Here is a 26,513-nt window from a genome sequence, read left to right as displayed (position 1 = left end):
CCCTGCCTCTGTCCCAGAAAAGTGCTCTCTGTACTCCTTCTCTTGGCTCCTTCCACTAGATGGGTCTGGGGCCAGAAGCAACTACAGCTGGATCTCTGGAAGTAGCCACAGGAGCTTCTTACTGCTACAGCTGCCAGGCTGCACCACCTCCCCAGCCCCTGGGGCTGCCGCCTACCACACCAGCCTCTCACCCAGATCCAGCAGTTTTCCCACTGACCTGCTAAGTTTTCTTTGGTGTTTGTCACTTGAAAAGTCTGTTAGCTGTGACAGCTTAATGATTTGGGGCCCTAAGCCTTGCTCCTCCCGATCTCCTTGGCACCTGGTCTGTTCTGGTGCTGCCCATGCTGGGCTGTGCTCTGCTCCCAGCATGGTGCAGTAGACCCTTCCCACCACCAAGGCCATCTTGGCCTGGAGACCTGTTTCACTCTGCTATTTTGTGGGTCCTTTAGCTCTAGAATTGTTTCAGAGCCATTTTTACAGATGTTTGGAGGGATTTGGGGGAGAGCCTAAGCAAGTCCCTGCTTTCCTGCCACCATATTGGCTCCACCCCCCCTAACAAATGTTTTTAACTGAATAAATCACTGTTGAAAGAATAGCTTACATCCCTTATGTTGATAACACAAGACTGTTTCTCTAAAAACCTTCCTTTTCTGTGCACACCTCCATCTCTACCCCCTGCCTCTAGTATTTCATCTTCATCCTATAAGTTATCATTCAATTTTTCTCATATGAAGAAAATGCTGCCTTTTCCCTCTGCCCTCTCCCAGCACTTTGGAAAAATCTCAGGAAGTGATGGTGCTGTCAGCGGTGATCACATTCATGCAGTCCACCATCCTTACTCTCATCAAAGGCCTACTCCAAGGGGACTTTCTCCATATAAATATTGGGCTGATATTATTCACTCTTCTCTCCTTTCTTGATCCCTTCCTTGTGTGGAGGGAGTAGCAGGACCAAGAGAAAGGCCTGTAATGTTCTATGCCTTCTATTCCCTCTCCTTCCAGCTCAGGGCTCCATGAGAGTACAGTTTACTAACTTCCCTCATGCCTTCCTCTGTGTGTGTCATTGAGCTTCTTTGGGAAATGTGGGTGGGGAGAGATATAAACCTGGGAAAGCATTTACCCTAAGCTTAGAACTTCATCTGTCATGGAACAGACAAAAGCATGACTTATTTTTTAAAATGTGCTTTTAAACAAAATTTTTAAAATGGTAGCGGCTGTGGCAGGGAGTAGAACTGTGAGAATTGTGTTACCACGGAAGAATGCTTGTCAATGTTCTCTGCAATGGCTAGACAATTGTTTAATAGATAAGGTTGCAGCAAAGATAGAAATCATTCCTTCTTGGGGGTCTGGGAATGTCTGAATTACTTTGTTTGGGTCTACAGGTCCTGGCAGTATTTTCTCTTAAGGTTTTCATTTGACAACATCCCATTTTCTCTTTTAAGTAAACTGTTTTTGATTTCAGTATAATACAGGGTTGCATGGTTGTCTGCACTATCACATTCAATATCATTTGATGACATCTTAAATTTTGGCTGGACTGTAGAAAAAGACTTTGCCTCTTTCTTCATGTCAGTCCCACTCATTTGCCAGGACAAAGCCATCTATGTAGAGATGGAGTTGATGGATGGAAGGATGGGTCGATTGAGTGTAACAGACAAAAAAAGAGATTTCATCGTATGGAAGATGAATGTGTGAAAACTCTAGAGAGCTGGAATTCTCAAACAAAACTGTGGGTGCTTCGAGATGAAAGGGGAAAGCTTATGGAAAGTGCTTTGGCAATTCTAAAATGCTATGTAAATGCTAACTATAATCATTATTGTTATTATTAACATCATTATCTCAAATAACAAGCAAAGTCAGGATGGGCCACCACAGTAGACCTCTCAGCAGTTGACAAGCTGGGCTGCCCAGAAGACTAAGACAAGGCAGGACACAAGGCTTAATGCCATCTCCAGAAAGCTTGAAGGTTTTTGATGTCCTCTCCCAACTACAGATGTTTGCATTAAGTTGTACAAGGATGGACGTTCCCTCATTATGGAAGAGCACTCTCAGGCTACTTGAAAGGTGCATGACTTGCTGAAGACCATCCAGTCAGGAAGCTCTGTGTGAGAGAGAATGAGGGTAGGATGCTGAGCAGCAGCTGGCCTCTATCAAGGCCCAGCTCACTTCCTCAGGCCGCTGCACTATCCCGACTCCGGATAGCTGTGGTAGTTCAGTCATTCAGTGTCCCTCGGACCTCATCAGTGATGGTGCATGCCCACAGGTGGAGAGTGTGACCCATCCACATCTTCCCATCTTACTCGACTCTTGTCCATGCCTTCCCTTAAATCCATCAGGCTGGCCAGTCCCCTTCCTCAGCACCTTCTTCTTCTGGACCTGTGGGCACTAACTTTGCCTCTCTCTCTGTCTCTCTTTCTACACACACACACACACACACACACACACACACACACACACACATGGGTATATAAACATCTACCCAATACATGTTTATATACACACATGTACGTATATAAATACATATTTATATACAAATATGCATGCACACACATATTCATATAAAATACATATTTATATACACACATATATACCTAGACACATAGATATATATGCATATATATAAAATCAGTGGAAAATTTCTTATTTTTGATTTACTGAAATCCATTTAACACCTGCTTTTCTCTCTTTCATCCCTATGGTGACGTCCAACTTTAATAATTCTGAAATTCTTGTATCCTTTAATTGCCAAGTAGATATAACATCTAAAGAATAAGATTTGCATAAAATGTGATTTTTGTTCCAGCTTAGAGGACCAGAAATTTTTAAGATATATATGCATATATACATATACATATATATATGTATATACATATACATATATATATATGTATATATATACATATATATGTATATATATATACATATATATATATATATACATATATATGTATATATATACATATATATATATATATATTTCTGTATAATGGTAGCCATCTCTAGGGTGGAAGGGGTAAAAAAAGGGAAAAATAAATTTACATAATAATTTTATTATATTTTTAAAAGGAATAGCAAGTTGTATATTACAGATTAATAATTTCATGTGCAATCATGTGTTTTTTTAATTATGCCATGTTAGGGAAATGCTTGTTTTACTCCATAAATTAGACATTAAATAAATTTTTAAGGTATATGTTGTTTATTTTATTTTTAGTTTATAATACTCAGTTACACAAGTTTTTGAGTTCCAAATTTTCTTCCCAACCTCTCTTCCCCCTCCCCACCAAAGACGGCATGCGATCTGATGAAGGTACTACATACACCTTCATATTAAACTTATTTTCCCAATAATCAAGTTGTAAAGAAGAATTATAACCAATTAAATGAATCATGAAAAAGATGAAACAAAACCAAAAACTCAATTAAATTAAAAAAGAGGGAGCCAATAGTATGCTTCAATCTGCATTCAAACTACATAATTCTTTCTCTGAATGTGGATAGCCTTTTCAATGATGAGTCTTTTGGAGCTGTCTTAGTATCTTGCATTGTTGAGAAGAGCCAAGTCTATCAAAGTCAGTCATCACAGAAGCAAGGGGTCTGTGGTTGTGTGCAATGTTCTCCTGGTTCTGGTTCCTTCACTCATCGTCAGATCATATAAGTTTGCCGAGGTCCTTATGAAGTCCATCTACTCCTTAATACTTTTTTTCACATTGAATTAATTTATACACTAGTCAAGTTGTGAAGAAGAATTACAATCAATGGAATGAATAATGAGAAAGAAGAAACAGAACCAAAAAAAAAAAACCCAAAAACAAAAACAAAGGAGAAGTGAAAAAGGCGAGCATGAAGTATGCCTCTATCTGCTTTCAAACTTCATAGTTCTTTCTCTGGATGTAGACAGCATTCTCCATCGTGAGTCCCTTGGAGTTGTGCCTGCACCTTGTGTTACTGAGAAGAGTGAAGACTGTCAGGGTTGGTCCTGAAGGAATCCATACATCTATGGTTGTGTACAGTGTTCTCCTGGCTCTGCTCCGCTCCCTCAGCATTATGTCGTGTAGGTTTTTCCAGGTTGTTATGAAGTCCCTGTCATCCCCATTTCTTATGGCACAATAATATTCCACTACCTTCATATACCACAGCTTGTTCAGCCATTCCCCAATTGATGGGCATCCCTTTGATTTCCAATTCTTGGCTACCACAAAAAGAGCCGCTATAAATATCCTTGTACATATGGGTCCTTTTCCCGCTTGTGTGATTTCTTTGGGATACAACCCTAGAAGTGGTATTGCTGGGTCACAGGGTATGAACATTTTTATAGCCCTTTGGGCATAGTTCCAAATTGCTCTCCAAAATGGCTGGATCATCTCACAACTCCACCAGCAATGCAACAATCTTCCAATTTTCCCATGTCCTCTCCAGCATTTATCATCCTCCTGTTTTGTTATTTTAGCCACTCTGACATGAGAGATGTGGTATCTAAGAGTTATTTTGATTTGCATTTCTCTAATCAGTAGTGATTTAGAGCATTTTTTCATATGCCTATAGATAGCTTTAATTTCTTCCTCTGAAAATTGCCTGTTCATATCCTTTGACCATTTCTCAATTGGAGAATGGCTTGTATTCCTATATATTTGGCTCAGTTCCCTGCATATTTTAGAGATGAGGCCTTTATCAGAGACACTGGTTGTAAAGATTTTCTCCCAATTTTCTGCTTCCCTCCTAATTTTTGTTGCATTGGCTTTTTTTGTACAAAAACATTTCAATTTAACATAATCAAAATTATCCATTTTGCATTTTGTAATGCTTTCTATCTCTTGTTGGGTCATGAATTCTTTGCTTTTCCATAAATCTGATAAGTAAACTATTCTTTGCTCTCCCAAATTACTTATAATATCAGCCTTTACTGATAAATCATGAACCCATTTTGACTTTATTTTGGCATATGGTGTAAGATATTGGTCTATGCCCAGTTTCTGTCCTACCATTTTCCAATTTCCCCAACATTTTTTGTCAAATAGTGAATTATTAGCCCAGAAGCTGGCCTCTTTGGCTTTAACAAAGAGTAGAAGTATTAATTTTCAATTTTTAAAAATTGGGAAAAGATCCATCCGGACTTTCTCCAGGTGAATGATGACGATAACCTCTTTTGATTGATTATGGAGGTGCTGACTTGGCCTCATGTAACCAATTTAATGGAATCCATGAAAAGAAGCAGCTGAACTACCCCAGCTTCTCTGTAAAACCTGGTTTCTTTTTAGTTTTAGACAATAATGGTTGAAAAAAGCCTGCTAAGATATAGAGAAACTCTGAGGGCAAAGAATAGGGACTGAGACACCCCATCCACAGAAATTGGAATACAAGCAAGGAGCTAGTAGAAAGACTTAGTCTTAAATGTATATACATTAATTAATCAACTAATAGACATTTAGTAAGTGTCATCTTTGTACCAGGCACTGTGCTGTGGACCTAACCCAAGGAATGATAAATGACCTCAAAGAAATCATGGCAGCTTAGTAGGATTGTGGCCAACGACTAGACCATGACTCAAAATAGGTCTGCTTTATTCAACAGAAACAGGATAGGTGAAAGAGAATGGGGTTGGGGCTAATATACTATAACGTATAAGAAAATATGCCTGTGTGAGGACATCTAGAGTTCAGCTGGAGGGTGAGAGTGGAGGTAAGTACTGTGGCCAAAATTTGGGTAAAGATCACTGGAAATAAAAATAGAAGCAATATGTGTGTGTGTGTGTGTGTGTGTGTGTGTGCGTACGTATATACATACATACATGCATACATGCATATATTCATACATATTTTATTGCAATATACTCCAGGAAAGAAAGAAGTAATAGATTTTCATGACATAGTAGAGGAGAAGGCTTTATAACTTTAGAAAGGACATTGGTCATTACAAGGAGGCAGTAACTTGTCATTGAGAGTAGGCCCAGCCAGACTAAGCTCATGGCCTTTGTTGAGAAAATTACCAAAGAAGTGCATGAGGCAACTGCTCGGAATCCATTTTTTTTAAATTGACAGAAAGCTTTTGATAAAAAATTAGATTTTATTCTACTTGTTAATTACATTGTTACTATTATTAATTGCTTAATTGATTCCATTATCCATACTCTCTTTTTGTACCTTCAGAGCAGGCAAACCAGTCTAGCTACAGCTACAAAAAAGCCTGAAGGAAAGGCAGGAAGTGGATTGTCACAGTAGATTCATTCATTTCTGTGAAGAAAAGCAAGAGATATGGATTAGACAAGTGGTTTCAAGATGAAAGAGAAACAAGGCTATTTAACCATAGAAAGGAAGCCCTAAGTTACACAGCACTGGGCCTGGAGCCAGGAAGACTGGAGTGCAAATTTGGACTCAGATATTTATTAATTGTGTGACCTTGGGCAAATCATGTATCCCTGTTTGTCTCAGTTTTCTTATCTGTAAAATGAGCTGGAGAAAGGAATGGCAAAGCACTCCAGTATCTGTGTGAAGTAAACCCCAAATGGCATTGGGAAGAGTCACATACAACTGAAAAATGACTGTAAAAGAACAACAAACCATACACAAAGATCCCTAAGGGAACATAACATATTAACATTACCTGGGATTTTTTTATATTTTTTTTATTAAATATTTCCTGATTATATTTTAATCTAGTTCAGGCTGTACTGAGGAATGTTGTGGGCACCACATTGTGTGTGTGACCTCTGGATTAGATAATAATATTTGTAGTTGGATGCAGAACTGTCTGGACAGATAGACTCATCAAGTGGTTGGTAATAGCTCAAGGTCAAGTTGGCAGGAATTTCCTTCATTGATCTTCATCCAAGGAGCTGCCTTTGGCCCTGAGCTGTTATAATGATGATATTGCTGTTCATCCTTCATTTTCAAAAAGGACCAATAACATCACAGGGTAATGTCTCGACTCCTTCCCGGGTGCATCGTAGTGAAGCACAGTGGCACATAGTGGTCATTCTCACTCTCTCTTCCAGTCATCAAAGTCCAGTGGCAGGAAAATGGTCAAGATTGCCAGTGATGGTCCAGGATGCGGTGGATGTCCTTGATGTTTTCTATGTCTGACCAAACTCGAAGCTCTACACAACACTTGTTTCAGCCTCCTTTATGCCTGTTGGAAAAAAAAACAAAACTGGTCTCATCTGTCCATTCCACCAGGGAAAGTCTTCACATGCATGCAGCAAACCTTCCCCTAATTCACCAACAGCTTTGAAGCCTGTGGGTTACCCTCAACCTGGTTTAGCCCATTTGCCAAGAAGGCTTTACTGGGGTGTGGCTATCAGAATGTGCACAGCTTCTTGGAGGCACCGGCGAGAGTTGAGTGGCAGATGGATGAGCAGCCCTGAAAAGGACTTGGCAGCCCTCATGCCAGGTGCTAGGCCTCCCTAATAATATAACAGCACCTACTATAATAATCCCTATTAAAAATAATAAGTATGATGGTTTTTGTTATTGAATCATTTCAGTCATGTCTGACTCTCCATGATCCCATTTGAAGTTTTCTTGACAGAGATACTGGAGTGGTTTGCTATTTCCTTCTTCAATTTATTTTACAGATGAGGAAACTGAGGCAAATGGGGTTAAGTGACTTGCCCAGGGTCACACAGCTTGCAAGTGTCTGAGGCCAGATTTGAAATCAAATCTTCCTAACACCGAAGCTGGTCCTCTCTCCACTGCACCACCTATCTGCGCCAAAGTGTAATGATAATGTATATACCATATACTATATTATTATTATTAATTATTATTATTACTAATGAATTAGACAAAGGTATAGAGCATGTGCCCATATGCTCATGATATTTATGGATGATACTAGGCTGGGAGGGAAAATCTATGCATTGGATAGCACAGTCAGAATTCCAAAGAATATTGACTATTGAGTATTGACTATTGAGTATTGCACTAGATCTGATAAGACTGCATTCATGTGGTCTTAAGCCTGTGGTCCAGTAACCTTAAAGCATTTTTGGTTGGTACTCATTTCTTCTTGATGCTTCAGTATTTTCACAGTAGGTGGTTGTGATTCTTAAGGAGCACATTTAGGTGGAGCATGTAGATGGTGTATAGATACAGTGCTAAGCCTGGAGTTAGGAAGACTCATCTCCCTCAGTTCAAATCCAGCCTCAGACACTTACTAGCTGTGTGACAAGTCACTGGGCAAGTCACTTTGCCATGTTGGCCTCAGTTTGGTCATCTGTAAAATGAGCTGGAGAAGGAACTATTCCAGTATCTTTGCATCCACTCCAGTATCTCTATCAAGAAAACCCCAAGTAGGGTCATGAAGAGTCAGAAACAACTAAAATGACCAAACAACAACACAGCAGAAAAATCAGAATGGCAATATTCCATGGAGGGCAAGGCCACATTTCTATGCATGCACATCTAGAAAAATCCCAAGAGATTTTGCCATTGCAAAACAATTCCTCTTAGCTGAATTCCCTCATTGGAGCATTACCAAACAATCATTCCTGATCAATAGAAATGTCCCATTAAAATAAACAAATCCATGGGTCAGTTACATTGAAATCAATGAAACATTTTTACTAAATCCACTTTTGAATTGAGCTTCAGGGTTCAATGGAGTCTTAATTATAAAAAAAATGTAAATAGCAAAAAGATTAGTTCAGACAAAGGGCCTTTAATTAATTCAAGGCATACGGCCTGTACAAATACCCTTATATATATTAAAAGAACATATAAAGTATATCCAAGAGGAAATTTCAAGCACTAAATCCTTAATTTTTTTTTTTAATGCCATTGTGGTATAACCATTGTTTGACTCTTTAAGTCTTATTCAACTGAATTAAGAAAAATATTGTCTGATAACAGCTGAGATTTAAAGAATGACATTCTAAATAAAGCATGTGGTTTAAAAGAAAAAGTATCACTTATTTGCTCTATGACCTGGGACTCTTGGAGCTTCTTTTTCTTCAGTGGGTAGAGATAAAATCCATCTGCAATACATACCTCAGGAGGTATTTGTGAGAAAGATAATTTGCAAACAATAAATCTGTATGGAAATGTTAGCTCCCTCTAAAAGCCTCCATCTTTGCATGTCTCCACTGAAATTACATGTACATGTCTATCTCTTAGGGCTGCTGTAGTGGTTGTCAGACACCACACCCATGAGAGGCTTTGTGATGATAGTATTCTTTGGTGGCTCCAACTCCAGAGCAGAGCCACTAGCCATAGGTGTCCCACAGCTTCTGTCCTGGACCCTCTTGACTTCTTCCTCTGTACTCCTTCATTTCGTGATCTCCTCAGCTCCCATGGATTTAAGGGCCATTTCTATGCTCATAATTCTCAAGTCCATCTATGGTCTTCTAACCTCTCTGCTGACTTCCAATGTCACATCATCTGCAATTGCCTTCAGTCATCTCAAACTGGAGAATCAGTAGACATCTTAAATTTAGCATGGCCAAAATGGAATGTATTATCTTTTCCTAACCCCTTTCTGACTCTTAACAGCTTTATTACCATCCTCCCAGGCCCTCAGGCTTGCGATCTAGGTACTATCCTTGACTGCTCACTATTTAACTCCCCCCCCCATATCTAATCTTTTCCCAAGGCCTGTTGATTTTACCTTTGGAACATCTCTTGATTATATCCCTCTCTTGCTTCTGACTCTACTACCACTCTAGTGAAGTCCTTCATCACCTCATACTTGGACTATTGAAAGAGCCTACTTGTGTGTCTGCCTGTCTCAGGTCTCTCCCCACTCCAAACAACCATTCCTTTAGCCACCAAAGTTGTTTTCCAGACCACATGTTCCTTTACTCAATAAACTCCAGTGATTCCCTAATTTTACCTTCAGCATCAGATATAAATTCCATTGTTTGAAGTTCCAAACTCCTTTTAACTTGATCACTTAGCCCCCTCCCCTTTCTTATAGCTTAGTTCCTACCATGTACTCTTCCACCCAGTGACACAGGTCTATTTGTTGTTCCACAAACAAGACCCTCCATTTCTTGGAGCCAGGCCTTTTAGCTGGCTGTGCTCTCTGCCTCTGAGGATCTCCCTCTTTGGGTACATCTACTGTCTTCATTAGTTTCCTTTAAGTCTCAGCTAAAATCCCACCTTCTACAGGGAGTTTTCCTAACCCTTTTCATTCTAATGTAATTTCTCTTCTATATCCTTCTGACCCTACATATATTTTTTTTATAATTTTTGTGTTCTTGTTCGCTTCATTAGACAGTTTGAGGGCAAGGATTATTATTTTTGCCTCTATTTCTATCCCCAGCACTTAACACCATGTCTTTACACATAGTAGGTTCTTAATAAACATTTATTGACTGACTGAGAAGTAGCACAACATATATCCCTTTAATTGTTGAATGAGGAGATGGACTGGACAGTGGTAGCCTGAAGGTACTTTGAAGTGTCCCCTAGTTACTATCAGGCCTTGTGTCCTCCATCTTCACCTGCCCCCAGTGGGAAAAGGTGGTTGGGGACAGATTGGCATGAGTGTTTTCAACATAATTATTTCAACTGATCAAGTGGGCATATTTACTCCATAATACAGGTTATGGTCAAAGAATTTAGCTTCTTGGGAAGTTCATTAGTTAAGATATATAAAGATATATAAAGTGACAGGGTGGCGGAGCCAAGATGGCAGCTGGAAAGAAGGGACTAGTGTGAGCTCCCTGCCAAGTCCCTCCAAAAACCTGTAAAAAATGACTCTGAACCAATTCTAGAACTGCAGAACCCACAAAATAGCAGATGGAAGAAAGGCTCCAGCCCTGGACAGCCTGGATGGTCTCTGGGTGAGGTCTATCCTGCACGGAGATGGGAGTGGAGTGGAACAGAGCCCAGTGTGGGCGGGGGACCAACCAGACCAGGAGCCAGGTGGAGCGTGTCCTAGCACACTGAATCAGTGAGCTACAGCAGTTACCAGACTTCTCAACCCACAAACACCAAAAACAACAGAGAATGTTAGTGGGAAAAGCTGCTGGGGACAGAGTGAAAAAAGGAGTTCACAGTTCAGCTACCACCCTGGGGGCAGCGGAAGTGTGGCAGCGACAGAACTACAGCTGAAGTTGATTCTGGCCTCAGGCCCACCTGGTAGGATTAATTAAGTGGAGGATCAGAGCAGGAGTGAAGAGCCTGCTGAAGAGCTAAGACCAGTCCAGATTGGGGGTTCTTGGGGAAGGAGGAGTGCTGGTGTGGCAGAGCTGGCACATCCCCCCCACGTTTGGAAAATAGTTCTCTTAACTCTACAAGCAGTCATACACCGCTGAAAAACTCAAGGGTCAAGTTAATTGGCTGAGAATATGGCTAGGCAGCAAAAACGCATCCAGATTCAGTCTCACACTCTGGAATCTTTCTTTGGTGACAAAGAAGACCAAAACATACAGAGACAAGAAGTCAAAAAAGTCAAAGAGCCTAAAACAAAAGCCTCCAAGAAAAACATTAACTGGTCTCAGGCCAGGAAGAGCTCAAAAACGATTTGGAAAAGCAAGTTAGAGAAGTAGAGGAAAAATTGGGGAGAGAAATGAGAAGGATGAGAGAAAACCATGAAAAAAAGTCAATGACTTGCTAAAGGAGACCCAAAAAAATACCGACAAACACACTGAAGAAAAGAAGACCTTAAAAAATAGACTAACTCAAATGGCAAAAGAGCTCCAAAAAGCCAATGAGGAGAAGAATGCCTTGAAAGGCAGAATTAGCCAAATGGAAAAGGAGGTCCAAAAGACCAATGAAGAAAATACTACCTTAAAAATTAAATTGGAGCAAGTGGAAGCTAGTGACTTTATGAGAAATCAAGATATTATAAAACAGAAACAAAGGAATAAAAAAATGGAAGATAATGTGAAATATCTCATTGGAAAAACCACTGACCTGGAAAATAGATACAGGAGAGATAATTTAAATATTATTGGACTACCTGAAAGCCATGATCAAGAAAAGAGCCTAGATATCATCTTTCAAGAAATTTTCAAGGAGAACTGCCCAGATATTCTAGAGCCACAGGGCAAAATAGAAATTGAAAGAATCCATCGATTGCCTCCTCAAATAGATCCCAAAAAGAAATCTCCTAGGAATATTGTCACCAAATTCCAGAGCCCCCAGATCAAGAAGAGGATACTGCAAGCAGCCAGAAAGAAACAATTTGAGTATTGTGGAAACCCAATCAGAATAACCCAAGATCAGGCAGCTTATACCTTAAGAGATTGAAGGGCTTGGAATATGATATTCCAGAGGTCAATGGAGCTAGGATTAAAACCTAGAATCACCTACCCAGCAAAACTGAGTATCATGCTCCAAGGTAAAATATTGACATTCAATAAAATAGAAGACTTTCAAGCTTTCTCAGTGAAAATACCAGAACTGAATAGAAAATTTGACTTTCAAATACAAGAATCAAGAGAAGCATGAAAAGATAATCAAGAAACAGAAATTGCAAGGGACTTACTAAAGTTGAACTGTTCTTTTTACATTCCTACATGGAAAGATGACATGTATGATTCATGAGACCTCAGTATTAGGGTAGCTGAAGGGAATATGCATATATATATATATATATGTTTATGTATACATATAAGTGAATGTGTATATATATATGTATGTGTATATATATACATATATACACATACACACACATATAATTATATGTATATATGTATATATATATATATATATGTATATATAAAAGAGAGAGAGAGCAGACATAGGAGGAGTTGAAGATGAAGGGAAGATATCTAAAAGAAGTAAAATAAAATTAAGGTATGAGAGAGGAACATACTGAGAGAGGGACATAGGGAGAGATAGAATGGGGTGGATTATCTCGCATAAACGTGGCAAGAGGAAGCAGTTCGGTGGGAGGAGGGGAGAGGGCAGGTGAGGGGGGGAATGAGTGAACCTTGCTCTCATCAGATTTGGCCTAGGAGGGAATACCATACATACCCAATTGGGTATCTTACCCCGCAGGAAAGAAGATGGAGGAAGATAAAAAAGGGGGGGGGATGATGGAGGGGAGAGCAGATGTGGGTGGAGGTAATCAAAAACAAACACTTTTGGAAGGGGACAGGGTCAAGGGAGAAAATATAATAAAGAGGGATGGGTTGGGAAGGAGCAAAATATAGTTAGTCTTTCACAACATGAGTATTGTGGAAGGGTTATACATAATAATACACATGTGGCCTATGTTGAATTGCTTGACTTCTTAGGGAGGGTGGGTTAGAAGGGAAGAGGGGAGAGAATTTGGAACTCAAAGTTTTAAAAACAGATGTTCAAAAACAAACAAAAATATTTTTGCATGCAACTAGAAAATAAGATACACAGGCAATGGGGCGTAGAAATTTATCTTGCCCTACAAGAAAGGAAGGGAAAAAGGGATAGGAGGGGAGTGGGGTGATAGAGGGGAGGGCTGACTGGGGAACAGGGCCACCAGAATATATGCCATCTTGGAGTGGGGGGGAGGTTAGAAATGGGGAGAAAATTTGTAATTCAAACTCTTGTGAAAATCAATGTTGAAAACTAAGTATGTTAAATAAACAAATTTAAAGTAAAAAAAAAAGAAAAAAAGGAAACAACAGAAAATAAATATCACAGGTAGAATTAAAAAAAAAAATAGACTAAGTCAAATGGTAAAAGAGCTCCTAAAAGCCAATGAGGAGAAGAATGCCTTCAAAGGCAGAATTAGCCAAATGGAAAAGGAGTTCCAAAAGACCACTGAAGAAAATACCACGTTAAAAATTAGATTGGAATAAGTGGAAGCTAGTAACTTGATGAGAAATCAAGATATTATAAAACAGAACCAAAGGAATGAAAAAAATGGAAGACAATGTGAAATATCTCATTGGAAAAACCACTGACCTGGAAAATAGATTCAGGAGAGATAATTTAAAAATTATTGGACTACCTGAAAACCATGATCAAAAAAAGAGCCTAGATGTCATCTTTCAAGAAATTATCAAGGAGAACTGCCCAGATATTCTAGAGCCACAGGGCAAAATAGAAATTGAAAGAATTCACAGATCACCTCCTCAAGGAGATCCTGAAAAGTAATCTCCTAGGAATATTGCTGCCAAATTCCAGAGTTTGCAGGTCAAGGAGAAAATACTGCAAGCAACCAGAAAGAAACAATGTGAGTATTGTGGAAACATAATCAGAATAACCCAAGATCTAGCAGCTTCTATATTAAGAGATTGGAGGGCTTCGAATACGATATTCTGGAGGTCAATGGAGCTAGGATTAAAACCAAGAATCACCTACCCAGGAAAACTGAGTATCATGCTCCAAGGCAAAATATGGATTTTCAATAAAATAGAGGACTTTCAAGCTTTCTCAGTGAAAATACCAGAGCTGAGTAGAAAATTGGAATTTGAACACAAGAATCAAGAGAAGCAAGAAAAGGTAATCAAGAAAAAGAAATTGCAAGGGACTTGCTAAAGTTAAACTGTTTTGTTTACATTCCTACATGGAAAGATGACATGATGACATGTATGATTCATGAGACCTCAGTATTAAGGTAGCTGAAGGGAATATGCATATATATATATATATGTGTGTGTGTGTGTGTGTGTGTGTGAATGTGTATATATGTATAAATCTATGTGTGTATATATATATATATATATATATATATATATATATATACATATATATGAAATAGAGAGAGAGAGCAGACACAGGGGGAGTTGAAGATGAAGGGAAGATATCTAAAAGAAATAAAATCAAATTAAGGGATCAGAGAACAACATACTGAGAGAGGGAGATAGGGAGAGATAAAATGGGGTGGATTATCTTGCATAAAGTTGGCAAGAGGAAGCAGTTCTGTGGGAGGAGGGGAGAAGGCAGGTGAGGGGAGAATGAGTGAACCTTGCTCTCATCATATTTGGCCTGAGGAGGGAACACCATACATACCCAATTGGGTATCTTACCCCACAGGAAAGAGGGAGGAAGATAAAAAAAAGAGGGGGGATGATGGAGGGGAGGGCTGATGGGGGTGGAGGTAATCAAAAACAAACACTTTCGAAAGGGGACAGAGTCAAGGGAGAAAATTCAATAAAGGGGGATGGGTTGGGAAGGAGCAAAATATAGTTAGTCTTTCACAACATGATTATTGTAGAAGGGTTATACATAATGATACCATGTGGCCTATGTTGAATTGCTTGACTTCTTAGGGAGGGTGGGTTAGAAGGGAAGAGGGGAGAGAATTTGGAACTCAAAATTTTGAAAACAGATATTCAAAAACAAAAAGAAAAGTTTTTGCATGCAACTAGAAAATAAGATACACAGCAATGAGGCGTAGAAATTTATCTTGCCCTACAAGAAAGGAAGGGAAAAGGGGATAGGAGGGGAGTGGGGTGACAGAGGGGATGGCTGACTGGGGAACAGGGCCACCAAAATATATGCCATCTTGGAGTAGGGGGAGAGTAGAAATGGGGAGAAAATTTCTAATTCAAACTCTTGTGAAAATCAATGCTGAAAACTAAATATATGAAATAAAAAAATTAAAAAATAATAAAACAAGATATATAAAGGGAATAATTCACTATACACTAAAAAAAAATACTGGTTTCGGTAGGGGAAATAGAAAGCAAGGAGTGAGGGTCTGTGTTTCTTGGCCTTTCTGAACCCTTTAATCAAAGAACCCACCCCTAGGAATACTTCACAAGGAAATTGTGAAAAGCATGATTTGTGGGGAATGTCACTAAGATGATATCTTAGGGATAGGGAATCAGCCTGTAATTTCTTTACTGTAGGGACCTCCCAGGTGAGGAAGCTGCTTATAGAAATGTATGTTGTTACCTTACTTTAACTTGTCGTTCAGTACAGAATTGCTGTGACATCGACAGGCTACGTAATGTAGCCAGGGTCATCCATACAGTCTCAGAGATGAGAATCAAGTCCCCATGATTGTGAGCCTGGCTCTGTAGCCTGACTCATAATGGAAGATATTATTTTCATTTAAAAAGCATAATAAATTACTACAAAGTGACTATGATACTCAAAACTGCCACAAGAAATATCCTTGGGCCAGACTGTGAGAATTCTAAGGTCTATGTGTTTTGGTGGAGGTTCAAGGGACTGGCTAATTTTTATTTGATATTAATATTCCCAGGTATGCAATCAGCATAACAACCTTGTGGGAAGATTGCTAAACTAGAGTCATTTCAGTAACATCAGTGGTAAAGCAGGGATGTTATTTTTCCACTACTATTTGATATCATGTTGGAAATGTCAACTATAGTGATAAGAGAAAATATTAATGAATAAAGTTAGACCAAAAAAACATGTCTTTGCAGATTATATGATGGTATAATTAGACAAATTTTGGCAATTAGAATTAATTGAAACAAACTATAGCAAAACCCTTGCAACAAAATGTGGGATTGCTGGAAGCTTGGGCCACTTAAATTCTAACACCCAAGGGGAAGACCCTGAGGAATTTGTTTGTAGGAAGCATCAGAACTTATCCATACAAGGACATTCTGCCTTAATCTCACATGCAATTGGGAACAGCCTTTTCCCAATGGCTGCATTGCTGGATGTCTTTGAACCTGTCTATGTCAGCACAGTCTTAAGCTTTGGACTTGAGTTTAGTGGGACTATTGCTCTGTTGGAACTGAGTTAAACAGTGAGTTTAATTTCCTTCTCTTCAACAGACATTGAGTTGGTGTAAGAAAAATTATGCCCCTGAGGTGTTGGAGAAAATATCAGTATGCTTTTTTCCTTGATATGTCTTTGAAGTAAATATTCCTTTTTAATATCTAAGCTGATTAAAGTGACTAGGAGAAACTGGGGTATTTGTACTCTTAAAATTGGGGGGATACATTGGTAAAGGATCTCTTCAATGGTAGAAAAAAATAGATCCCAAATCCCTTCAAAGTACCAGATACCTATGGTGGCGAGGGTTTCGGGGAGTGAATAACAAACACAACAGTCAAGCATATATTTCATACTATGATACCAATATCATATATCACATAAGTTTAGCCAAGGAAAATAAATTCTCACGTTGGTTATAACCAAAGATGCATCTGATTTTGTTCCCTTGTCCACTCACCCTTCTGTCAGGAGATGGGTAGTGTTCCTCATCATCAATATTCTGTAATCAGGGTTGACCATTGTATTGAAAGGAGTTAAAGCTTTTGAAAATTGTTCATTTTTACAATGTTGTTATAATGTAACATTGCTTTAAAACATTTGAAATGAATTATAATATCTATACCTGTAAAAAGGAACAATTACATCTTTTTTTCAAATAATTTTCTATGATCCATTATCCTTGTAGTATCGGCTTTTCTACACCAGTAGGGGAAAAAAGCCTACCCATGCTTTCCATTCTTCTCAAAGGTTGTCTGCATCTTCCTCTAAAGGTGTTGCTGTACTTGCCCTCTGTGTTTTAGATGCCCAGTATTGTGAAAACCTTTACCAAGGTCTTGGATTTTTATTTACAAGACTTTCTCATTTGCTCCCACATGTCATTTATCAGCCAGTACCTTATAGTAGTTCTCTTTTTCACTGGTCTCATTGTTATAGCCCTGGTCTACACATTTAGCACTTTTCCCAAAGTCCACATTACATTTCTGTCTCCAAACTCATCTCCTTCTAGTCTTTTCTCCATGCAACTCCTCCTCCATCTGATTGTCTTATTTTCCTATTGAACCCTAAAGAAGACTATTGAAAACTGGACCCCTTACTCATTTTCCTCATTTGTTATAAAGGAACAATAAAATTAGGTATTCAGACCTTGCAGGCATGTCAGAGAAGCATTTTGCAAATCTGAAAGTGCCATAGAAATTGGTGATGATGATAATGATGATGGTGATGGTTGTGTCTTTGTAAATGGCTGGGATGTCTTGTTCTGTAGGTGTAGGTGTTGAGGCAATGGTGACTAGCTTCATATCATTAAAAGTGAGCCTAAGGAGCTCTTTCTCAGAACTACCTTTTTTCTGCTTGAAGTCCTCCTGAGAAGAGTCCTTACCACCACCACCACCCCTTTTTCTGAACCCTTCTCATTTTTGTGCCCTTCCTTTTCACTAACCTGTGTCCTTGGCAACAGTTCCCTGATAACTGAACCAGATCCAGCATCAAATGGAACTCAGAACCAGCAAAATAAGTAGGAGGAGGCACTACATCAAAAAAAGTTAGGTGAGTTTTATTCAGACCTCCTTCAATAAAACACATTGTCTACTACTGAGACAAAAATGTGAGGGTAAAGCCTCCTGAGATGAAAGAAATACATCTATCATCAGTGGATGGGATCAGGTATATCTGAGATGGATCCTTCCATTGGTTTGTTTTCTTTCCTTTTTTAATGACAATCAAGTAGAAGTTATAACCTTGGTGTGATGCCTTACAGCAATCCAGCTGCTTGTGTTAAAAGGGACTAATGCTTGCTATTCGTGGGAAACTATAGAATGACTTCTTTATGCTTCATTACATGGAGAAAAATTCTCAAGAAACACTCTATCATCCTCATACTTTGATGAGCATATGGTTGCTGCAAGGCTCAAATAAAATCATGTTTTTAATCTCTTTGAAAACCTGAGAGTGCTGTGGAAATGCCAGTCACCATTATTGATCCTGGCAAATATGCCATTAGAGAGTTGCCAAGTGAGCCCCATGGCAGTTCTGAAGCCTTTTTGGGAGGGCAGAGTGGAGGGTTCATGGAAGGTGACATTTGACCTAAAGGGAACAAGAGTAGGTAAGATTGGAAAAGTACCTTGAAGTTATTTGTGAGAAGGCTCTGATGATGAAATGAAAAGGTTATGCTATGTGATGATCACCATGGATCATTGGGAATACATAAGCAGCAAAGGAGCTTGCTGGAGAAAGCTGAATCCTCTAGTTTAGAAAGAAGGTAGATCAACATTCAGATAGAGAAGGAGTAGGTTAGGAAGAGGAAACAGCACTATTGGACTATATAGCCCTTCTTTTTATCAATCAATTTTCTTGAAAAAAAAAACTATACTGGTTGCTTCGTTCCATCTAAAACTCATTTCTCAACCTTGTGAAATCTTGTCTCCAATCAGAACATTCAATAAAATATACTCTTTTCAAATTTACCAATGATCTAAATCACTGATGGCCATTCTCAGTCACTGGATGTATCTCTATTCAGGTCCCCAGATAATGCTGCAACAAAGGGATAATGGAGTTATATCCCAGTGTTTGGTTAACTGCAAAACACAAACGACATAGTGAACAACTCTATATTTGACAAGAACTATCAGAAAACTGGAAAGTAGTTTAGTATAAATTAGCCTTAGATCAACCATGTCCCAGAATAAATTGAAAATACATATGTGACCTGAATATGGTAGATTCTGCTATCAAAATTTAAGAGATCAGGTATTTCACAGTTGTTGGTAGTGATGAGGGAACAGTCTTTGGGAACCCCCTTGAATCTGGAATACAGTCTCTGGGAGCCCCCTCGAACTGTCCTTGACTCTTCCAACTAGATCTGGCCTTCCCTGGAGACTATGGCCTCACATTATCCTTAGGCCCAAATCTCTACCTAAACCTTGTCCTCTATTGTTACTATGTATATGCATGCCTTCAGTTACTTCCCAACCCTGGTATTATCGATATTCATGCCTTCAGCTACTTCCCATCCTTAATCCCATTCTCTTGGTTCCTGGACTCTGACTTCATCTGGTCCTCCTTAGACTCCTCCTTAGACTCCTCCTCAAAACCTTCCCTAAAGCCCTCTTCTAGTCACCCCAGACCACCCCTCAATCCCTCCTACAACCTTTGTGTATATAATCTCCATCTTGCCTCCATGAGGGCACTCAGGTTCAATCTAGCTCAGCTCAGATTCAATCTAGCTCAGTAGATTGAATCTGGCCTACTTGTGAAAACAGGTGTCACAAAGGGTGGGATTTCTTAAGACAACCCATTATGGTGAATCCCTAATAAACCTTGTCTTTTCCCTTGGCTGAGAAGGCTTGAGTCGAATTCTTTTGGCAGGACCCGGCATGTAGGTATTTTGGGGTCTTGATCACCCCTAGAAACCTATTGTTCCCCTAACAATCATCATTTTTCTCTATACCTCTTCAGTAGGAGATATATGCTTGACCAAATAAGGGATATTGACAACAATGAAATATAAAATCCGTTATTCTGATTCACTGAATAAGTAATATGTCACATATGCGTATATAAAATGATATGACATAATTTTATGTTGATATATATATATATATACATATGCATATAAATATATACACATACATGCACATCCAAAATATATAAATAACTAATAAATTCATTACACCAAAACCCATTTCCCAATAACAAGTGGATATGATGAGGGCCCAGTCTCTGGGGACCCCCTTGAATCTGGAATACAGTCTCTGGGAGCCCCCTTGAACTGTCCTTGAATCTTCCAACTGGATCTGGCCTTCCCCTAAGGCCACAAGCCTCACATTATCATTAGGCCCAAATCTCTACGTAGCCTCACCCTTTGTTGTGCAGCTACTTCCCACCCTCAATCCCATTACCTCACCTTGCCCTCCTTGGACTTCCCCTCAAGACCCTCCCTAAACCCCTCCTCTAGTCACCCCAGACCACCCCTCAATCCCTCCTACAGTCTTTGTGTATATAATCTCCATCTTGCCTCCATGAAGGTGCTCAGATTCAATCTAATTCAGTAGGTTGAATCTGGCCCGCTTGTGGAAACAGGCGTCACAAGGGGGTAGGGGGGCATTTCTTAAGACAGCCCATTGTGGTGAATCCCTAATAAACTTTCTCTTTTCCCTTGGCTGAGAAGGCTTGAGTCGAATTCTTTCAGCAGGACCCGGTGCGTCAATATTTCGGGGTGTCCACCACCCCTCAACCTTTTACCTCTTCAGATAAATGTTAAAAAGAAACAGATTTCAAGTAAAGCATTGTTATATACTAACTTCCTTATGTAAGAATGCTCCAAATTACTAATAATAAGAAAAATGAATGCCAAAGCAATCTTGAACTTTCACCTCATACCCAACTATATCGACATGTGGCTATGAAAAACCACCAACAACCAGCACATAGGAGGGCTGCTAACATAGGTTTTTTGATCTGCTTTTCTAAGGAAAGCAACTTTAAGGGGTTAACAATCTCAGTTTAAACATACATCTATCATTCACTTAGTTCAGGGAAAAATATCAGCCCCCTGAACTTCAAGGCAAATACAAACAAAAATTACAAAACATCAACAAACAGGCCTTGCCTGATCAAATCACAATTCATATTTACCAGAGAAGCACCAACATCTATCCATCTGGGTTACAAAGCTGGCGGGGGAGGCGGGGCAGGTTCAACAGCTTTCCCAAAGTCTCATCACACACATTCTTTCAGGGACTGTACCCCCAAAAGTCAAACACCAACCTCGGATCTTATATGCCTGTCTCAGGGCTCTGGGGCAGTTAAGGCTCACCATTTAGTGTGAGAAATCAGTGTGGGAAAGCTCCATCCACATCATTTACAATTCAATGACTCTTGATTGCCACAGTGCTGAGAATTACTCCAAAACAAAGACAGCAAAGGTTTGCCACCCATTCAAACAAAGGGGAGACTTGATAGTCTTGGTATTCCAAAAGTGAAGAACAGGGAAAAGTCTTATTGCCATAACACCAACAAATTGGCAAAGAAAGAGATAGTAAATGTATTTCGGTGGAGTCATAGATTAGTTCAAATAATGAAGAAAGCCCTTCAGAATTATGCAAAAGAGTGACTTAAATGACCATAACATTTTTTTTAAGATTTTTTTTTTAATTTTTAGTTTACAACCCTCAGTTCCACAGGTTTTTGAGTTCCAAATTTTCTTCCCTTCCCCCCCTCACCCCTTCCCTCAAAATGGCATGGAATCCACTACATGTTCTACATATGCCTTCACATTAAACATATTTACACAATAGTCAAGTCATAAAGAAGAACCATGATCATTGGAGTGAATCATGAGAAAGAAGAAACAAAATCAAAAAAAGATATAGAAAAAAAAGAGAGCAGATAGTTTCCTTCAATCTGCATTCAGATTCCATATTTCTTTATCTGGATGTAGATAGCTTTTTCCATCATGAGACATTTGGGGCTGTCTTTGAACCTTGTATTGCTGAGAAGAGCCAAGTCTATCAAAGTTAGTCATCACAGAATCAATATGTTTGTGTTTGTATACAATGTTCTGGTTCTGCTCCTCTCACTCAGCATCATATCATGTAGGCTTTTCCAGGTTATTATGAAGTCTGTATCTCTCCCATTTCTTATAGCACAATAGCATTCCATTATATTCATATACCATAACTTGTTCAGTCATTCCCCAATTGATGGGCATCCCCTTCATTTCCAATTCTTTACTACCACAAAAAGAGCTACTATAAATATTTTTTTTTACATACTGGTCCCTTTCCCCTTGTGTTATCTCTTTAGGATACAGCCCTAGAAGTGGTATTGCTGGGTATTGAGTATTGTATACTCAAGGGTATGCACATTTTCATAGCATAGTTCCAAATTACTCTCCAGAATGGCTGGATATATTCACAATTCCACGAACAATATAACAATGTCCCAGTTTTTCCACATCCTCTCCAGCATTTCTCATTTTCCTGTTTTGTCATGTTAGCCAATCTGATAAGAGAGATATTGTACCTAAGAGTTGTTTTGATTTGCATTTCTCTGGCCAATAGTGATTAAGAGCATTATTTCATATGCCTATAGATAACTTTAATTGTTTCCTCTGAAAACTGCCTGTTCATATCTTTGACCATTTCTTAACTGGGGAATGACTTGTATTCCTATATATTTGGCGCAGTTCCTTGTACATTTTAGAAATGAGGCCTTTATCAGAGACACTAGTTGCAAAGATTTTCTCCCAGTTTTCTGCTTTCCTCCTAATATTTGTTGCATGGGCTTTTTCATACAAAACACATTTTCATTTCAGTATAATCAAAATTATCCATTTTGCATTTTGTAATGCTCTCTATCTTTTGTTTGGTCATGAATTCTTCCCTTTCTCATAAATCTGACAGGTAAACTATTATTGCTCTCCCAAATTGCTTATACTATCAACCTTTATTCCTAAATCATGAATGCATTCTGACTTTATTTTGTTATACAGCGTAAGATATTGGTCTATGCCCAGTTTCTGCCATACCATTTTCCAATTTTCCCAGTGGTTTTTATGAAATAGTGAGTTCTTAGCCCAGAAGCTGGATTCTTTGGGTTTATCAAAGATTAAATTGCTATAGCCACTGAGTACTGCAACTTATGTCCTGACCTATTCCACTGATCTACCACTCTGCTTCTTAGCCAGTACCAAAAAGTTTTGATGACTGCTGCTTTATAGTACAGTTTAACATATGGTATGGCTAGGTCACCTTCATGACCATAACATTTAACCCTGATAGGCATCTCATTGAAGGAGGTCATTCATTAAGAAAAGGAAAGGAAGAATTTCTGGGTGCAGAACCAAGGTGGTAGAGGAGAGAACACACTCAGTTGAGCTCTTCCAACGTTGCCCTTTGAATAACTTTAAAATAATGTCTTGAATCAAATTCTGAAGTGGCAGAGCCAACAAAAGATCAAAGTGAGACATTATTCAAGCTAAGACCACTTAGGAGGAAAAAAGGAGAGAATTTCAAATTCAATTTTTTAAATGAATGTTAATTTTTTACATGTAATTAGGAAATATTTAATGAAATAAATTAAAATATATTAATTTTAAAAAGTAAAGGTTCTGCCTGTACCCTCAGGAGGCGGAGATCCTGCGCACCCGCGACCCGGCGCTGCTGGCCACCTGCGATGTGGTGGTGGACGTGGGCGGCGAGTATGACCCGCAGAGACACCGCTATGACCATCACCAGACGTCTTTCTCCGAGTCCATGAGCTCCCTGCGGCCCAGGAAACCGTGGCGGACGAAGCTGAGCAGCGCGGGACTGGTCTATTTGCACTTTGGCCAGAGGTTCCTGGCCCAGCTGCTGGACACCAGCATAGATGACCGAATTGTGGATACTTTTTATGACAAGATGTATGAATATTTTGTGGAGGAAGTAGATGCGGTAGACAATGGGATCTCCCAGTGCGAGGGAGGAAAGCCTCGATATGCCCTGACCACCACTTTGAGTGCTCGGGTTGCCCGGCTTAACCCTACCTGGAACCAGCCAGATCGGGACACAGAGGCCAGCTTTCATCGTGCCATGGAGCTAGTACGTGAGGAGTTTCTACAGAGACTGGATTTCTATAAGCACAGCTGGCTACCTGCCCGTGCCCTTGTGGAACAAGCCTTGGCAAACCGATTCCAGGTGGACCCAAGTGGAGAAATTATAGAGCTGTCTCAAGGTGGCTGTACCTGGAAGGACCATTTGTTTGATCTTGAACCTGGGCTGACCCCCTTAGTGCCCATTGCATTCGTGCTCTACCCTGACCAGAATGGACAATGGCGGGTACAGTGTGTGCCAAAAGAGCTTCACTCTTTTGAGAGCAGGCTGCCCCTGCTTGAGCAATGGCAGGGTCTTCGGGATGAGGCCCTGGACCAGATCAGTGGGATCCCTGGCTGCATTTTTGTTCATGCCAATGGCTTCATCGGTGGGCTACACACCAGAGAAGGTGCCCTGAGTATGGCCTGTGCCACTCTGGCCCAGCGCCTAACACCTCTGCCTTCTGATGTCTCTCAATAAAATTTTCAGTACAGTGAAAAAAAAAAAGTAAAGGTTCTGCATACACACAATTATTAAAAGCAGCACTTGTTTTTACTAGCAGAGAACTAGAGCCAAAGAAGATGTCCATCCATTATGCATTGGCTAAAGAAATTGAAGTAAGGGAATGTAATGGAATATTATTATACTTTTAGAAAAAGGCAAATATGATAAATACAGAAAAGTATTGAAAGATTCACGTGGACTCATGAAAAGGCATGTTAAGTTAGGAAAATAATACACATGATGACAATAATATATAAAAATAGCATTGATGAAAAGTAGAATAATTCTACTAAAAAAAGAGAATAATCAAGGGCAAAGAAGAAATCTAAAAGAAAACTAAGAAAATTTTGTGGAAAAATTCATATGTAAGGAAAGTTCAATAATGTGCCAAATGTGCAGGACAAAGAAAGGAGACAATAAAACTAATATCAGGATTCCTGAAAATAAGAATAAGAAAACAAATTGACTTCTGCAGTTCACAAATTAATAGAAGAAAATATCCCAGAATTAATGGAAAAAATGGAATGTAGTTTATGCACACCTTGAGAGGCAACCCCTAGATTCATTGCAACCATATTAAGTATTATGAATTGTCAAGTCTATTATAATCTTATATACAATGAAAAAGAAATAAATACATATCAATAGTATATATACAAGTCAATATCAATTTGAGTTTCATAAGTTTGTTTTTTACAAAAACAATCAATTTCAGGAAAAAAAAAACTGGGCTTGAAATAAAACACTTGATTTTTAAATCAATTTCTCAGGAAACCTCAATGTTCTTTCCATTGAACCCGGATAGAAATGTCAAAATCAACAGGAATTTGAGCAACTTAGTGTGAGGAAATAGAACTCTGGGGAATCTGAGGGCTTGTATACAGAAGACAGCAGCTGAGATGAATGTGATGAAATCATAAGAAGATGACATCAGCTGCTTTAGTCAGAGATAGGAGTTGACCAACTCATGCATGTGCTCTGTGTGTACCCTATCTGCATATTCCCAAACCAGTATATACAGAGTAGAATTTGACAAATTGTAGAATTGAGTCACCTAGTCCAGTGGCTCCATTTTATAGATAAGGAAGTTGAGGCTTATAAAGAGGAGTGCTCAAGTTCACATGACTAGCAAGGTGGAGACTTGACACTTGAACCCAGGTCTTTTCTCACTAAACTCAAATCTGCCTCACCTATAGAACATAATTTGCATCTAGCATGCTGCTAAAACAGAAATAGAAGCTCACAGACTCTGATCCAAATTGTTTTAACCCAGGCAAGTTTAGAAAATGGGTCAGCTAGGTGGTGCTGTGGATAAGGCACTACACCTGGTATCAAGAAGACTCTTCTTCCTGAATTCAAATCCAGCCTCAGACACTTATTAGCTGTGTGACCGTTTGCCTTTGTTTCCTCAACTATAAAATGAGTTCAAAAAGGAAATAGAAAACCACTTCAGTATCTTTGTCAAGAAAATACCAAAAAGGGTCATGGAGAATCAGGTATGACTAGAAAGGAGTAAAACATAAGTCCTCACACAAACAATTATTTTTAGAAAAGAGCCATTGCCTGGCCCTGCCCATCTGGTCTTTGCCAATTCTCACTCCTCAAAACTCGGCACCCTCTGTTCTGGTGGCTATTTAAGAACACCTATGGGAGTGATTTCTAATTTCTTCCAAGGATAGACCTTGCTCCTGGTCCGTAAGCCTCTTTCCATTCTTCCCTTTTCTTCTGTTCCCTTTCTTCTCACCTTCTCTGACTCCCTTTCACTTTTCTGCAATTTAGCTTAGCCCTGATCATGGGAACTAATGAGAGTGCTCATAATCACCTAAGACATTGGATAGTAATGTGAATGTTCAGAGGAAGCAGTCAGT

General features: G+C 39.2%; 1 protein-coding gene across 1 annotated transcript; it reads left to right on the top strand.

Annotated features, from left to right (window-relative positions):
• The first annotated feature begins 59 nt into the window (after positions 1-59).
• On the top strand, positions 60-24,648 carry LOC118850147 (MYG1 exonuclease-like). The gene is made up of 2 exons (XM_036759355.1): positions 60-203; positions 23,698-24,648. The coding sequence occupies exons 1-2, from the start codon at positions 60-62 to the stop codon at positions 24,619-24,621; spliced, it is 1,068 nt and encodes a 355-aa protein (XP_036615250.1). The 3' UTR covers positions 24,622-24,648.
• Positions 24,649-26,513: the final 1,865 nt, after the last annotated feature.

The sequence above is a fragment of the Trichosurus vulpecula genome, chromosome 5 (assembly GCF_011100635.1).
Source record: "Trichosurus vulpecula isolate mTriVul1 chromosome 5, mTriVul1.pri, whole genome shotgun sequence".
Classification (NCBI taxonomy): domain Eukaryota; kingdom Metazoa; phylum Chordata; class Mammalia; order Diprotodontia; family Phalangeridae; genus Trichosurus; species Trichosurus vulpecula.
This window is presented reverse-complemented; position numbering and strand designations above follow the sequence as displayed.

Coding starts and splice junctions, on each gene's coding strand:
- LOC118850147 (XM_036759355.1), top strand. CDS start 60: ATGGGTCTGGGGCCAGAAGCAACTACAGCTGGATCTCTGGAAGTAGCC. Junction 204..23,697: donor CCTCTCACCCAGATCCAGCA/GTTTTCCCACTG, acceptor CTGTACCCTCAG/GAGGCGGAGATCCTGCGCAC.